Here is an 18109-nt window from a genome sequence, read left to right as displayed (position 1 = left end):
AAGGCCTCATCTGCTTTTTCTTCCCGAGTCAGTGGCCTCCTATGCTTCTATCTTGCATTTAATTTCCTATCTACCTGAGTGGGCTTTGGAGACTTGTTTTGGACAACTGTGTAATATGGAGACGATATGAAATCTTTTCTAATGCTCTGGTTTTTTTTTTGCCTTTCTTTGAAAATGCTTGATCTGTGCTGAACACTGTACTGTTCCTTTTCTGTTCCACTTGTTTCACTGATAATGTATACAAAACATTTTGCAGTGAATTAATGTAATATAAAATTTTGCTTAAACAGAACTTCAAAGATAAAATAATTGTAATTGCTATATAGTGGCAGTAATATCTATAAATATTTCCATTTGAAGAGAGTGATTTGGTGCACTAAAATTGTGGTTTGTTACCACAGTAGATGCTTCTGTCAGGTAGTGGTGAGCTCTACACTGGAATATTATGGTCCTTGTGCCAGTTAATTTGCTGTACTTTCTCAATGAGTGCTGATGCACAAAAGATGCTGAGATGGACATATATGCAGAAAGCCTTGTTTGTGGGGACCATAGCAAGTGGCATATCTAAATTTCAAAGTTACCTTGTGGCAGATGGGAAGAAACAAGGGAGAGAACAAGCAAGAAAAGCGAAGGGAAAACTCCCCAGTGGTCATCTGGCTAGAGGAGCAAATTGGGTTGCCTTCCCCTGGATATGCAATTGAGTGAAGAAGGCAGCAAAGAGGTTTTGCCCTGCTTCTTCTCTAGTGCTATACAGTTTTCACTAGGGTCTTCTCAAAATACTTGTTTGCTGTTCCCATTCATGGGGCTCTTAACAATGATTGCGTTGTGCTTAATCAGGTACAAGTGTTGCAGGCTGACTGGTTACTAGGCATTTATGTATATACATTATCGGGCAGTTGTTATTGGGTATTTAAAAGACTATATTTACCTTGTTATGCATCAGTTTTATTTTTCTGTAATAAATGCTGAAAGCTAGAAAACAAGATGTGGGGAAAGAGGCGGAGAAGCAAGTGGAATTGCAAGGCAGCCACAATAACTAAACAATGGTGTACAGAGCTACAAATGAAAGGCAGGATACAGGATTGTGAATGAGAGAATCTTAGCTTCACACATCTTAAGGCACTGTGCAACTCTTCTTAGGAAGAGAAGTTACAAAGCATGTTTCCAAATAATGTTATGCTTATGAGTTTCCCTAGGAGAAAAGGATTTTGAGAAATCGCTTCATACTTAAATTTTTTAAAGGTCTCTTGGAAGCAGACATGGAGCTGGGCAGTAGGGCTGAATGGTTTGTTCTAGCACTGATTCCTTGTCCCTGCTTGTCCTTGGTTTGGATGTTTTCTTTTGCCTTTGTATGGGCATATGTGTCCGAGATAGTAAGATAAGGGATGGCTCACTCTGGCAAGATGGCATTTGGAATTGGGTGTTTGCCACCAGGCACCTCCCAGGTTGGTTTCAGAAAAGTGTGTTTTTTTACTGGTCTGTTTTAATTCCTGCGGGGAATGCACGATACATGGGTCAAAGTGTGGCCACATCTGATCTAAGCTATTGATCTCTTTTACTTCAGGTCAAGCTGCAAACTTGCACTCTGAAGCAGAGGGCATCAGGCGTCAGTGTATTGAGTTTTTGCATTATGTGAAAGTTTTCATCTTCAGGTGAGACGTGCACAATTTACTAATTTATTTTCTAAGCTTTTTATAGCTGCATCTTACCCATTTTCTGATTATGTGTGTGTGTGTGTTCAGGTATCTGGAACCCCCTAAAGTGGATAGTGATGGAGTACTCCACCCATATGAAGAACTAGAAGCCCAGTTACCATCACTGTTGGTGGAAGAGCTTCATACTTTGACCCTGCACATTGGGCACCTTTGTGAACTCCCTAGTAATGTCCTGGCAGCATTCACTATTCAACACCAGGCAAAGGTTGATAGCTTTTATAATTTTTAATTTTGTTTTGTGAGAGTACGTATTCAGTTTGATTAATTTTGTCTGAATAGAAATTAGTCTTTTTTCAAATTAGAATTATGATTTATGTTTTCTTTCTTTGTCACTTTATAAACTAAATGTCATCCCATACTTGGCTAGCACACCTAATGAGCTCTGGATTTTATGTTGCTTTGTAAAAATTATTTTTATATTTGAATAGCTTTTGCAGTTATTCCTGCCTTATAGAAACGATAATACAGGCAAATATGTAGGCTTGAGTTAGCGTAGCATGTTTAAAAAATTCCTCACTATATGTCCTTGATAATGGCTAGAATTTCTGAACTTCCTGGTAGGAGGCGTATTTCTTAAGAATACATTCTGAAATGTGATTCAAAGTAGGGAAAGAGTGTGCATATAAAGAAGAAAAGTGCAGAAATGGAAGTTAAGCAACTGCAGTATTGAATGCAAGTAAAGTATTACCCCACTAAGATTTGTGCATATATATAATTAATTAATGTTTTCAAAAAAGAAAAAGGGAATTTCAATCTTAGATTTCATAAGCTTATATCTAGAGAGGAACAATCCACTGACCAGGAGCATTGTAAATCTTTCTGTTCATTTAGTTTGTCAATAGGTCCACTGTTGAGCTAACGAAAGAAACGGTAATTTCAATCAATCTTTAAGGAAGAGAGTAGTGAAATTTTGAAATTACTTTAAGAGCATACTTTACTTTAACAGTGTGTGTGCTACCTGATAGCACACACACTGCTAAAGTAAAGGTTTTTTTTTTTTTTGCTGGAAAGGAAAAAATAACTAGTTTTAATCTGTCAAGCCTGAATCAAGACACTGTTTAAATTGTAGTTTAGATCATATTAAAGACTTCACAGGCATCCTCTACAGAGAAGGTTGTCATGAAGGTTTCTTTTTTTATTCTTTTAACTGAATGACATGTTTATATGTTATAGTCTATTTGCTCATATATATCCATAATGTTTACTGCAGGCAAAATATATGCCCGCTTTTTGTCTGTCTTAGTACAGTGTCCAGAATTCACTAAAGAAAAGTTACAAATAAATGTGTTTATTCTCAATCACAGATCTTTCCACCATCATGGCATTTATTACACCTTCACTTAGATATCCATTGGCTAGTGCTGGAAATTCTTCATGTACTAGGTGAAAAAATGATGAGTAAGTATACAATATTTTTCTTGAACTTATTCTTGTATGTATGATGGATTTAGATTTCTCATCTTAATTTGTCCAGAACAATTTCCTACTTGTAGTAGTTCTTAAGCATAGCTTTATTTAATTGGCTAAATTCAATTTTGGTGAAGGTAGGTTTGATTTTGTGAATCTTATGAAATGTTTGGCCTGTGTATCTTGGTTTAATTAAACTTCCCTACATGTAGCTCAAATTAAATGGAATAATATTAGGGATTTCTTCTATCAAAACTTGACCAAGATTACAAAGCTTGTTCTTGACTTATGTTTGCAATGTACTAAGTATTTAATAGCAAGACACCTTTTGAAATTGCAAGTATATTGTAAAAAGCATTTTTAACAGTGAACAACAGTTTGATACGAACAATGTAGGAAGAGTTTCAAAGGATGGACCAGAACAGAGAATCTACATTGCTAACTATATACTACACTAAAAAAATACTGGACAAAGGAAGAAACCTTAGTCAGAGGACTTTGTTTAAAAACAGCCAACCAACAACAACAACAAAAAACTTATTGGGCTTTAAAATGGCAAAAAGTAGTTGTTTATAGAAACTATAGAAAAAATCACAGAAAGCAATTGCAGTAGTTTGGTGGCTGAAGAAAAATTCTTAAAATACAGAAGTGAACATTATTTTCTTTGTGATAATTATGTGTATTGTTCATCTCCATGCTAGCAAAATCACAAAAATATGTTTTCTCCTGTAATCAGTACCACTGCAACAAACACCCTCATTGTTATAAATTATCTATATAATTTCTGTAAAGGAATTGCTACAGTTGAAGTGACCTTGAGGTTTGAAAAGAAAGCATTGTATGTTTAGCCAAACTAATGGTATGGAAACTCAGGTTAGCTTTCATGAGCTTTGAGTACATTCAGAACACAGCCTTCCTTAGCTTCATGCATTTTCATTGATTTTGCATGCCTGTTTCTGGAGAATGTATGGATTGGCTGTTCTATAAAACTTCCAGGTTTCTCTTTATGTTTGATTGGGGTCCCCTTTTGGGGACCTTTTAGAGAAGGGATAGGCAGACTGTTGTATGTAATTTGTCCTCCAGAATTCTGTATTTATTTCTAGGTAAAGTTCTGAGCAGTAATGTAGTAATCCATTTCTGTAACAGAAAGATCGTGCTTTTTAACAACAAAATTCACTAGTCAAGATATGTCTGTGTGTATTATTTTGTCTTGTATTCTGTGTACCTTGTAGAATTCCTTAGGTTCTCATCTCATTCTGTAAAGCATGCTGAATGGGAACTTCGTGCTGCTGAGACCAGTGGCAAGGTTGTGGATTTGGGGCTTCACCCTGCATTTCCAAAAATAAACTACAGTATTGTTCTATGTATCTTCTGTTCCAGTGATGTCAAGGGAGTTGTACCATTGGAAAACTTGGGAGATAAGATCTCATAGCCTCTTAACTTTACCTTTTTATCTGTGTTAATGTCTACAAATGCTGAAGCTGGAATGTGATCATGCCAGCTTTTTACATCAACACATCCTAAGGAAAGTGTTAGACCTCTCTAGAATTGTTTGTCATCAACTTGCATATCTGCAAAACATGTTGTGATTTCAGAACATGCGCACTGGCATGTGACAAAGGGGAACCTGCAGAAAAATAAATCTTAATTTCCCTGCAAAACTGTACCAATTAAAGGCTGTAAAATGCCAAACTATTCAACTGTCAACCAGAATAATATCAGACTTAAGTGTAGTAATGAAAGGATTAGCTTGAATTTACACTGGACGAGGATTTCCAAATGAGTTTGTAAATTAAAATTACATACAGCTCAGCAAACCAATCCTAAGATATATAGGATAGGAAACAAATCATGTCTTTCTTAACTAAATAGATGTAATTTATTTATTTATTTATTTATTTTTTAGGACAAGTTGTGTATGCTAACAATTTCATAAATCTAACTGGAGAGAATTTAACCAGTAGCAGTTTATTTGAAACACACTGTGGAAATCTTATATCTGATTTAATAAGCTTGTCCATCAACAAGTATATGAAGGTAACTTTTTTCTTTTATATAGGACATGGGTAGTTAGATACTTCTTTCAGGATACATGTGAATTAGATATTGTACCAATGCATAGATGACTTCTTACTGCTAAGTTTTAAATGTTATGTATGGCTTAATATCTCCATGTTTTAAAGAGTGTTATTTGTTAGGAGCTCAAATTGTGTTATATTTATTCATGACCATCTGGCAGTTGAATGAGGGAGTACTATTGAAATGCACTGTGTACAGAGCAGAAGTGAGTGCCACATTTCATAAGTTCAGTGTTCCAGGTTTAATGCCAAACATGGCACAGTCTAAAAGGTTTAGAGCTATAGATGAAAAAAAAAACTTTTCAAACTCTCAACAGGAACAAAAAGAATAACTGTAATCCTGGCAGTAAGTTAACTGGACATTTACAGAATGTCATATTACAATTTATTGTTACATTTCTCCCGTTTCTACAACCTCATCTTTCTCTGACAGCTCTTTTACGTTTGTCAAGGGAAAACTTTTTTTTTTTTCTTTCCTTCTTTAGCTGCAGTGTTTTTCTTGCTTGTTTTGAGCACTCGAAAGCTAGAAACTCATAATAGCTCCATATATCAGCTAGTAAAAGAGCTGTGCAATCTTCCCTGACTGTGTTGAAACCTTCTTTAGATAGGCATGCGTGATCTGTGAATACAGGACTGAACTGAGACCTCCAAGTAGCAGTGACCACTATATAATTTATAATTTTCCTGGTACACAGACATGAAAAATGGACTCCCCTTTATTTCATATTGCCGTTTATGGAGTCAGTGGGAAAATAGCTGTAGCAGCATTTGATAACTGTTCTTTTAAACTATCTCTGGAGAGAGTTGTCTTACGTTTTAAAATCTATTTTAATCTATTAAATTATCAGATAATACTGCAACCTCCTCCCCCTCTCAAAAGTCAAATAGATGAGAGTAAATTTTTTAAAGGAAGATTCAAGTAGTATCTGTTGACCGTTGTGCTTGATGCTTTGAAATGCCACATGTTTAAAATGACAGATTCATCCTACTTCCACAGCACCACATTACAAAGACAGAAGATTGTTTTTCTTCAGCTCTCCCTAGGATTGGGCTGCATATCTTAAACTAGTTACATTTGAGATTGATTTCTGAAGTGGAGCTTGGACGTGTGCTGGATAACCCCTCTTCAGCTGGTGCCTGTTCTAGTAGCCTTTAGTTCCTCCTCTAGTATGCGGTTGTTGCTGCAATCCAGTAATGGACGTAATGTTCCTCAAAACTGTTGAAAATGCAACTGAGACCCATAATAGATGACAATGTCAGCTCATCACTAAAACATGCCTTAAGCTTTGGGCTGAGAATATTCAGAAGCACAGCTTGTAGCATTTGTGAGTATTCTTGGAAGGTAGGACATAAACACCAATCCTTTATACTCGTTTTCAAATCTGTGTTTTGGGGAGTTGTAGTGTCAAGACACTTGACAAGGATCACATGCTGAGCTCATTGTGCCCTGAGATACATTTGGCAGAGACATATATATCCCTTCTTTCTATTCTCAGCAGCACATCCCTGGCACCAGAGCTGTATTACCCCAAGTTTACCACAATTCTTACCAAGATATTGAACTCCTGATGTTGCAAGAGGAGATCCAGACTATCTCTGAACGAAGCAATATGGGTTAAACAAAGGATAACTGAGATTTCTATACAATGTGGCTTTGATTATATATAATATGGCTTTGATACTACTAGCCATACTCTATCCTGGTCATATACTGCACATCTTGCAGAAGAGATCCTGCTGTCCTGTAGAAAAGCACAGTAGTAGGTACAAATTGCTGCAATAACTCAAGGTAAAAGGCCTAAAACTCTTAACTTGTAAGACAGGTTGTGTACCTAATACTTCCATAAAATTCCCTGGTGTTAGAGTGCATCTGCAATATGCAGGCTGTTCCCTTCTGAGGGATCTCATTGCTGGTGAGTCATAGCCAGAGTATTTTTGAGGCTGCTTCAGTTTTGGGAAGTTAGCAGTTAAATAATGAATTTTTGATAGACTTTACTGGTCTCTCTGATGATTATTCTCAAGATAATATTTACATAAGATTAATTTAGGTTATTGAGGGATTCCCATAATAGATCTTTAGCTAGAAGCATGTGGAGGCATAGGCATATGAAAAACTCTAAGTGGCAAATGTGGAATGTGAATAATAGAATTATTTAAAATATTCCAGTCTTGGTCTCATGAGATTCTTAAATTGATGCTGGGTCCACCCTGACAATTTCATGGGGTAAGCAGGATTTGTTATCAAAAAACAAATTGTTACATTTATTTAATACATATGAAATGTAATTTATATGTTAAATACATATAAAATCATATTTATAATTAAGTGTTACAGTATTTAAATCTAATTTGGAACTGTATGAAAACAGTCATTGCAAATATATTACTCTAAAGGTGAATGATGAATAAAAAGTCTGTATACTTATAGAATATTATGCAGATTTGAAACAGAAGTTGAGACTGGTGATATACTTGTTCTTCTAATTGTGAATGCCGTTTTTATTCATTCACTCCCACTTCTGTAATGTCTCTTTCACACAGCTTCTACTGTTATTGGCATTGCGTATTTTGATTTAATTTTTAATTTACACTGTTAGGTTGCCAAACCCAGAAATGATTTTAAGTCCCAGTGTGATATGAGAACAGTTGTGCATGAATGGAGCAGGGAGAGCAAGAAGATATAAAAATCCAAGATTCAACGCATCAGATTTAGGTGTCTAGGAATTAGTTGGCTAGACCCCTAGACTCCTTTTATTTGTCATGAAAGTATAGCAACAGCTTTTCATCTTGCAGTGTGTTAGATGAATGGGTCTCTCTAGGTGTCCATTCCCCTCTATTGGTTTAAAAGGGGTGTAGGTTTACTGTTCAAACTTGGAGTACTGACTGTTTTGGGATAAAATGAGTTTAAGCTGATTTGTCTTACTCTTTTCTTACTACATTTCTGGCATTTTGTCCCTGCTGAAGGTAACATGTACTGAATTATGTTCCTTAAGCAAAGTTTTTTGCACCTTTTTTTTTTACTCTCTCTGAATACAGCACAGTAGATTCATAGGTCCTAAGTAAGTAAAAGTTTTGTCTATACTATGATTATTTTAAATACAGTGCTGGTAGATCTTAAAAACATTGAAGCGTGGAGAGAATGTTCGTGTATTTAGCACTTCCTTTAGCTGTTTTGCTTATTTTGTTTCACAATTCAGGGAATGTAAAACTGAAAGATGAATCACAAGAAGACAGCTTTGCATTTGAAATGCATCAGTCTGAGTGAATTTTGTTAAATATGGAATAGTAATCAAATAACGTACATGACTTGAAATATGCTGTTTTCTGCATATTAAAAGAATGCCTTGCAGTAAATTTACCGAAAAGCAGATTTTGTGAAATGTTGTGGGAACATTAACATCCTCATGCCAACAAAAACATATTCTAGTAGCATTATGCCTAGTCATTAAGGATTTTTCAGTTAAAAATAACAACAATAATAGCTATTAAATCATTTGAAATCTTTCTCTTATCTTCCCCAAAACATCAAGAAAATCTAATCAATCATTTATGCTTTTCCCTACTGTCAGAGAACGAAACAGTATTTATTGCAATTCCTTTTCATTTAGGCCTCAGAAAGCCATTTTCATTGCATTAAATAATGTTTGAAAGTGGCTCAGAAGAAACTAAGAAATAGTACAACCTATAATGTATGTAAAATCAGGAAACAGTCTTTGTAGTATGAGAGATGTCTTTTCACTGTTAATGGGATAATGCGCTTTCCAATCTGTAATTGTATCCATATTATTTAACTGGGGGGAAAAAAAAGTGTGTGTGTGTACAGGAAACAGGAAATATTGGTACATAAAACGCAACTTCAAAAATAATATTTCTCTGAATTGTTGTATTGCATACTGTCTTTTAGGTGAGACCTTCTGAGGCTCTTACTAGTCACCATTATCCCTGTATCTGCATTAAAGAATTGTGGATTCTACTTATACAGCTTCTGGACTTCAGAAATAAAGGGTCTCACACAGAGGTAATCGAAGAATACTGTTACATATGCATTCACGTTACATATGCAGTGTAGTTGCCAAATGTTCCCAAACTGCCCTGAGTGCACTAGTTCACATATCTGACAATAGAACTGAACTTCATTTTTGCTTTAGAAGGACTGCGTGCTCATGGTGATGCTTTAGGCCACATTCTCTAATGTGCATCAAGTCCTGACTCTAGGTTTGCAGTATACTATTTGATTATGGCCTAAGGTACTATTAAACTTGGTAGCTACTTGTACTAAGGAATGTGAAGGAGCAGACTGAAAGCTGTATAGTAGGACATGTTGGAAAAGAAAACATCTTTACACATTTTTATTAATCTTTTGCAATTTATGTATTATATCACACAATGATTTATCTCCAGGTATTAGAAATGTAAGTACAGCAGACTAATGATTGATCTAGCCCATGTTCCTGTCTTTGATACCTGTACCTGAACTACCTATAAAAGAGAACGACTTGGATTTTGATGCTTGTAATTGTAGCATCACCCAGCTCAGGTGGTTGAAATGGAAGTGCAAAGAAGTTCCAGAGAGGTTTTGCATAATTAGGGAAGATGGGTACAGTCTGTAGGAAGACATAATATGATATAAATAGGAGTCTGAGCCAAAGAGATTAATCAGTTTATCAGTATTGTAACGGACTGACTTTGAACAAAGCAAGGAATCTGAACCTCAGTTTGCTATCTTCCAGATGGATTCTCTACTATTTACTACTCTCTCTTTCTTTGTTAGGTTAGTTTGGGACTAAGAGTTTTTCAAAAATCTGTTATTTCAAGTATTCATTAATGAACTCTACTATGAGCTGTCATGAGTACAAACCTGGTGATCCTCTCTTCATTGTCATTCCATACACTCTTAATTTTGCCTGTGAAGTGTCTTCCTTGTGACCAAAGGTTTTACTTTCACATTGCTCTCTACTGGTATTCGAGGGAAAGCATCCTAAAATAGCTCCAGGTTTTCTCTTGTAATGCTGAACGCTAGTCTCTGTTATTTCCTTTAAATGACTGTCGCGTTGCTTGTTTTCTGTAAATAAATAAATAAATAAAATAAAAAATTACAGTATTGTGGAGAACATTATTAAGGTAGGCTTTAGCATTCAACACAGTTCCATTTTTATGGAACAGTTTATTTTTGGATTTTCTACAGTGTTTCTGGAGCTTGGTGAACAAAAATCTAAAGAATATCTTTGAAAGACCAAGTGGTTCTGAAAGGAAATCTGTTTTTGAAACAGTTCAGTGTAAAGACCCATTGAGCTTTAGCTGGTGGATTATTACTCATCTGGCATCACTCTACCAGTTTGACCGTAATGGAGATCTAGATGAAAAGGTGAGTATGCTTTTTTTCTAAATAACTCAAAGTTACAGTATTTTATTTAGGTCTCAAACTTTGCTTGGTTATTTTTGTTGACAGAAAACAGTTGATGTTGTTTTAAAGGATTTTTCATGTTTGTTTAAATGAAATCCTTTAACGTTGGTAATATTAAAAAGCACTTTGTACAAGTCACTAAGCAGTCCAGTAGCCCTTGACATATTTCATACACCAGATATTCAGTAGGTTACTGTATTAAGGAAACTTGAAAAATCTGTGCTAGTTGCTAGCACATATATTTAATGATGTAGTGTGTGTTTTAAGACTGTCTGCCTGTAGCATAAATGCTTCACTGAGTTTGCTGTTCTAGGAACTGAGCACATTAGATTGTACTGTGTGAAATATAAACCTCAAACATTAACTGTGTAGTTGGTAATGCCACTTTGATGGGGGGGAGTGGTAGCTCTGTTCTGGATAAATTCTAGTCTGGCTAATTGTATTCTCTTTACATCACAACATTGGCACGTTGACATGCATATATGCACATAGCTTAATTTTCTGTGATGTCTGGTACTGGCAGACACTGTTTAAAAACTGTTAAGTTCAAGCTCCTGGCAGTAAATGGCAAGACATTTACCTTTAGGGCATGGTCTTAGCTTTTCCTTCCAGCTGAACTAGGCTAGACCGTGATTATTGACTTCTTTTCTGAGAATTGTGTTGTGAGGGACTTGACATTGCCATGTATTCTGGGAAGGGCTTAGGTAAGACCTGTGCATGCCATTCTTGCATGTCTGTAAGTTGTATGTGAGGTTACACTTTGGTACTGGTGCATCAAATTCTTGCATGGACCTCACTGTAGTTTTCTGCAGTTTTGGAGCATGTAAACCTCAACTCTTTTTTCAGTCTCTCCGTCTGGGATTCATCCTGTCTAGTTTTAACTTTGTAATCATTAATTTAGAAGGAAAAGGGAACTTACTGAGGCAATTCATCTGTTTTGAGTGGTATGAAAACTGCCAACTTTCCTTAATAGACTATAGAGGGAGCTGACTAGAAGCTAGAGATAGCTGAAGACCCAGAAATGTAGCTGGTTTGTTGTTTTGTGTGTTTATTTTGCATTTCAGCTGGATTTCCCCAGTTACCTAAGCATCAGCTCTAAGTTTCTTATGGAGAGTCTTTTATTATTTCTAATTTAATAATGTCTATTAAAAATGTATAGGTCGTACACCCTTTTTCTCCTAAAATATTTACTAAGATTTCAAAAATGTTTCCCATTTTAACATAGGATGGAGGATTAAAACCTTGAAACATGTTTATGAACTGCAGACCTATGCAAAGGGAAGAGTAAGATCACATCGGTTGATCAATTTATTTTATTATATCTTTTCCTCCCCTGTGCAATCTTTAGGTTTTTAAAAGCATTAGTATATAAACAGTGTATGAAGAATGTTGACATGTTGTACTTCTGTGAATGCTTTCAATCCTAGGTCAAATTAAACTTTCTAATTAAATATTACTTTAATTGATTCTTATCTTACAAACTTCCTGAAATATCAAAAGCAAAAAAAGTGATAGGGAAGGTGGAGTAGCTCGGTGGTTGAATATTTAGTTAGAAAACTCATAACTATCTCTGTTGGCTAGAAGTTCTGGTGAACATACAATTTCTGCTACTTGTGGGTTGACAGATCCTTTAGGATCCTACGGTACTGGGGTGGGAGGAACCACAGTCCATAGTATGTTTCAGAGGGACATTGGGAGGATAGAATTACTACACTCCTTGCTTATTAGAGGAACTTAGATGGAGAGAAAAGGTTATTCCCAGGTTGAATACAGAAACTAGTGTGGAGGAGATATTTATCTTGGGTTCCTTGTATTTTATGCTCTAATCAAAATGCAGTGATACTGTTTACTTTGATCATTGTTTTTTTTTTCCCCGTCTCTCATAGTGATACATACTATGTATTTAGCCTCATGAGAGATTATTTTTTGCCTGAGGCACTATATTATTTAAATAAGCCAAGCAGACATTGAATGGGGAAAAAAGATTCCTGGTGTTCTTATTTTAAAGTAAGAATCTGAGATGCACTGACAGGAAGTGATTTGCCCAAGATTAAACAATATTTTTTCCTTAGAGCCCATCTGGGAGAAGAGAATTTCCAAGTCCCAATTTGTAAATCACGAGACCATCCTGTGCACACTTCTTTTGATGTTTCCCATACTCTTTATGTTCAAACTGTTAGCTGTGCCTCACATTTTTTTAAATCTTGTTGTTTGTCCAGGGTTCCCTGTTCTGCTGCTACTGGGGCTTATAAAAAAAAAAAAAGCAAACCTGTCAGCAACAAGAATGTAATCTGTCGTAAATAGTTGATGGTAATAATTTCTTTTTCTTCCCATGAAATACATCCTCAAACACCCTTTGAAGATAGTAGGATAAAATTTGATATAAATTTGTTGAAGTCAGTGGAATTACATCAGGACTCAGTGTAGTCCTGTTTTGTTGGTTAAACATCTGACGTGATAGCTTCATGACACATGCTTTCTTTTAATTAACTGTGATCAGAGGTGGGAGGGTGATGTGTCATAATGATGGTTATTCATGTGCTCCCTAGCAAAAATTGCCTCTAAGCCTATGTCATCTGTGGAAGACTTTCAATTTTTTAATGTGGTCTGCATGGCCTTGAGGTTATTATGAAAGCTTTTAAAATTCTAAATAGATTTCAGACTTGCTTCTTTTTTATTTTTCCCCTTTAGCTCATATAATGTAATTTCAAATATGCAATGATTCATATATATTGAATATATATTTCATACACATGAAGCCACTTTTAAAACTAGAAAATTTCTGGCACACAGCTAGAAAATTTTTCCCTCTGTGTTCTGAGGGATGCACGGTGTATGTCTCTATCCCTAACCCCACATTCAGGTTCCACTTCACTATTCTGAGAAGCAGGATTTAAAAAGCAGATGGGACCCAATGAGAAAAATTGCCACTTCTGAACATTGCAGGGGTCAATTTCAATATACCGTGGGCTAGGGAAATATAGGCAGAATTACTTGAGGCTAAGAATTCTTGCCTTTGAATAATTTGAAATGACTGCATAGCAAGATATGCAAACATGGACTTCCAGCTGGGAAGCCTAGGATGGATCTTACAGGTAGTCAGGTGTTAGTTTCTTCTGCAGAAGTTTCTCCCCGAGAACCCAGAGGGTCTCAGCTTAAGTTTTTTGTTTCAGGAGCAGTTTTACTTACTGTGAGGTCTCCAGGTTCTGTTGATTTTAGGATTCTTTGAGGGTGGAGGGGGGATATGGTAAGCCAGCAGGTTTGGACTAAGAGATGCAGATTCTACACACTCTCTGACAAGAACGGCTTTGAAACAGTTGCTATGCCATATTGCCAGGGTAGCAGGGAATACTGTTAGGATGTAAATGCAGTGAGATTTGAATGAAACGTCTGTTAAAAGGCAGAGACAATTGAGGCTGCAAGAAGGGTGCAGCAGGTTGTTGGTGCTGTTCTTTCCTGAGTCTGGGCTGAACCCGGGTGCGTTCTGGTAATCAATTCCAGCCGGTGTCAGGATTTTGCCCTAAATTACTCAAGGATCCTGTAAGGTGATCTGCATACTGCAGCTGGGCTGTAACTGTGGCTATAAACACCTTTCATATAACTTGTGTGCCGTTGGGCTATGGGAGTGCTACAAGCATGTTCTGAGCAGGCTGCTCCAGTCAACCAGAGGTCTCGTAGCCATTTAGTGTGATTCTTTAATATCCATTTATCTCTGATAAATCTGGCCTTTGAGCAGTCAATTAACTTTACTTGGAGTTTGCAGTAGGACTGTGTAGGTAATCACACAATATCAGTCTCGAAATTATAGCAGTCAAAACACAAAGCAGTGATGCAGTGTTTTTTCCTTCTGACAGGATTTCAGCTGTGGTTTCATGATACAAAGGCTGTGGCATCAATAACAGCTTAAGAAGTCCTGTTTACACCACCCAAGGCGTGATATACCCTCTGCTGTTCTGGCACAATTATTTGTGGTCCTGTTGTATGACCTAGCTCAGATCCTCCTCCTGTTTCTGTTCTGTACTTAGCTCTTAAAGCTCTAGGTTGGTTCACTGATCTGGTTCACACTGGGTCCCACAAACAGAAGTACCAGAACAGCTGAGCAGTGGCATGTTAAATCTGTGAGGGCAGGATGAGGAGAAAGCAGTAGGAACTCCTTAATTGATATTGCTGAAGTTTCTGATTTCTGAAATCACAGCGTCAGTTCAACTTTCTGCAGATCTCTTTTTTGATTCACGTTTGTCCCATAAACAGTCTATAGACTGTGACTTGTTAACATCAGCAGTCTTCCAGAATATTTTTTTTGTAGTGCAAAAATGTAAACCCACTAAGTAGTCAAATTACATTGCACATATATTGCTGTATCTTTTTAAAGTGTTGATCTTTAAAATTCTTTCAGTAATCTCTGAAATCCTCTGTGGAATTGTCACCAAGCCATGGCATTAACTAGTGTAGTTAATGGAGGAGGACAGGGGACAGTAGTGTTGCTGCTGGGAAGTAGTTATATTTACATTAACAAAGCATAGGATGCTCTTTATGATAAACTCTGTACAGACATTTAAAGGACAGATATCTGCAAAATAAAAGGATTAACAGTTGTAGTAGTGGAGGGAATGAGTAAGGCAGGACAATGAAAAAAGTACTACTTCAAGCATCTATCATCTATCTAACCTATATACATAACTGAACCTAAGAGGTGATTTTTGATAATCCTGGGTGATCTAGATGTAGCTAAGAATGGTAAGTATGTTGACTGGCTTGCGTTTTATTTATTTTCCTGGGAAATAGCCTTAATTGGAAAAACTTCTTTTTTCAATATATATTGCCATGCAACTTTTTTACTTTACTAGTATGGACTAGTTAATTCAAATGAGCAATTATCTGCCTTACCAAGCTGAAAAATATGAATTGTGGGCCATATTTGACCTACCCTGATTTTTTTTCTATCTAGGTCATTGCTACCTGACCAATTCCTTACTAAATTAGCCAAAACAATCCTTTGTGATTGTCATAGGAAAAATGAGTTAGAAGTAGTTTTTCACTGAAAAGAGAAAAAAAAAAGAGAAGTAAGATTGTATGTTTTCCTTCTTTTTATTCCTTATCTCTTCCTTTCTAGAGAATGTTAAAGACAAATTTTAAGACATTATTCATACAAATCAAAAATGTCTGAATGTTTTTGCTTCTTTACTAAAAATGAAGGTTGGTATTCTAAATGAGTACCTTAAACCAGTTAAAACAGCATACCCTTTATTTTTGGTCTGTTTGGTATATGAATTTTGGTGGGTTTTGTTGTTGTTGTTTAGATCTAATTTTTAGGACAGGCATTCATAAAGCAAAGAATCTGTTTTCAGTGGTGACTAAAATATGCTGTCATGAAACGAAATATTTCTGTAAATTTCTCATCCTCTTATTTTCGCATTATTACATAATGATTCCTGTGAGGTATACAAATACTATTTCATGCTGCTAGTCATTATTTTTCAGAAACGGAAGGAATCCAATTGGAAGTTTGTGGAAGAACTCCTTAAAAAATCCACTGATGTTCAGGTGAGTGTGTAAAGGAAGAAATAATGAACATGGGAAGTGTCAGGGATGCTTTCTGGAAAAGACAGTGCATGAAACAAAGACCAACTAACAAGTGTATTTTTGGAATTCCAGTGTTTTTATCAGAGGTAAATGAACATCCTTGACGTATCTGAACTCTGGCAGTATACGGTTCCCTCCTTGTTAGCAGTTACACTTGCTTTAAAGTGGTTATGCTTGATGCTAAATTGTCAGATAAAGGAAAAAGATAATTATCCTGGAAGGGTAGGTATATGGCTACTCAGACAAGATGTATTCAGAATAAGAACTGGATGCTTAGAAAATGTAAACCAGATACTGAATGTAAGGATATCAAGTTGAAGAGACATGATGAGGGAGATAGTCAGTTGCATTGAAAATTCAGCTATATCCTCATCACAGCAGGAAGGTGACTTGCCTTGCTGAGCAATTTGTCTTACAGGCTTGAATCAAACTCTTACTGATAAGGTTCTAGTTTCTGAGCACTCATTTCATACCTTATCATTTTTCTTTCTGCAGAACTGTTAATGCAATGCTTCATGGCCCAGAGGTCAGAATTGACCTCCTTTTAAAATGCTTTTAAATATGCTGTTCATCATGTTTTTAAATATATTACGTTGCAGCTCTGTAAATTTGTTGTGAAGTTGCATGGTACAAATTGCAAATGTGGTAACAGCAACACCTATAAAAATAACTTCTTTAATTTGTGTATGCTTAAAATGAGAATAAACATGTTTATTTTTGTATTTGGTCTCAGATGGAAAAAATCCTGCAAAGTTCTGTTGTTGAAAGCAGAAGAGGAATCAGTTCTTTTTTATTGCTATTACTGCCTTGCTCATGCAGTAGTGACAGATGTAGTAGAAGCAGAGTAAGGATCAATGCCTCTTACAGTTTGTACAGAAATATATTTTGTAGTTGTTAGGATAGTTGATACAAGAGGCTGGCTATTAAAAAGTTGAAAAATCACATTGCATGTAAACTCTAACATTTGTGTATATAGTTTTGGCTTAATAAAAGGTTAACTTTTTTTTTTTTTTTTAACAATTTCATGGTATATAATTGAATATGCATACTGTGCATGTACACTAAAACTATAGTGATGACATCACTTACTGGATGCTTACCATTCTTGGAGAGAAACTAGAGAAATTTAGATGAGATATGAGGCAACAATATCTGAAGTAGTTTATTAGCCATTCTCCTGCATAGGAAAATGTTCTGTATGTCAGCAACCTGACGACAGTAAGAGGACACTTCTTACATATGTATTGTTCCTCTTTTCTTGTGAAATCTTACTATTTTAAAACAAATATTATCCTAAAGCTGAATATACACAAAATACAAAGCATTTTTGATGCTTTTGTTAAACAGGTATTGATTTGTAGACAGTTACTAAGGTAACTAGACAGTTGAGTTCAGAAGATTTGAAAAATGACACAGAAATACAAGACAAATGACTGTTTTAAGTTCCAAAGGCAACTATGACTGGATTTAAAACAAACCCGTTTGCCAAAGTTGTTTGCAACTATTACCAACAGTCCAAGGAGTCACCTACCTTATTTCCTTTATTGAAATTTTTCCTTTTTCCATTATGGAGTTAATTGATTGTAGGAAATGCTCCTTGGAGAGCATTTGTACCTATACATGCATATGTGAGTGCATGGTACATACTTTTATTAAAAAATGCATTCCCCTTCTTCTTGCACTCCATCTTTCTTGACAGTGTCTAGGAGGGAGCTTTTCCTTTACCTGTAGACATGTCCATCTCCTCTGTCAGTTTCTCAGCTTCATGTGTCTGCTTTTACCTTTTGAGTTATCCACTTGTACCTTTGAAGTATCTGCTAAGTGAGTATTTCTGAGACCAGGAAAATGGGAATGGGAAGCACAATGAAGTATCAAGAAGTCAGTAATGAAATGGAACATGGACAAGCAGGGAAAAAAAGGGA

General features: G+C 35.9%; 1 protein-coding gene across 2 annotated transcripts in view; it reads left to right on the top strand.

The window, feature by feature from the left end:
• MMS22L (MMS22 like, DNA repair protein) overlaps positions 1–18109 on the top strand; it is a 96427-nt gene that overhangs the window by 12783 nt on the left and 65535 nt on the right. For both annotated transcript variants that reach the window (XM_032185592.1, XM_032185591.1), the window contains exons 5-11: positions 1565–1652; positions 1743–1920; positions 3020–3113; positions 5029–5159; positions 9105–9218; positions 10386–10565; positions 16086–16148. In XM_032185592.1, coding sequence (XP_032041483.1) covers positions 1565–1652; positions 1743–1920; positions 3020–3113; positions 5029–5159; positions 9105–9218; positions 10386–10565; positions 16086–16148 — 848 coding nt within the window. The remainder of the gene's footprint in view (positions 1–1564; positions 1653–1742; positions 1921–3019; positions 3114–5028; positions 5160–9104; positions 9219–10385; positions 10566–16085; positions 16149–18109) is intronic.

The sequence above is a fragment of the Aythya fuligula genome, chromosome 3, assembly GCF_009819795.1.
Source record: "Aythya fuligula isolate bAytFul2 chromosome 3, bAytFul2.pri, whole genome shotgun sequence".
NCBI lineage: Eukaryota > Metazoa > Chordata > Aves > Anseriformes > Anatidae > Aythya > Aythya fuligula.
The sequence above is the reverse complement of the archived record's forward strand: the minus strand, read 5'-3'. Positions and strand labels throughout refer to the sequence as shown.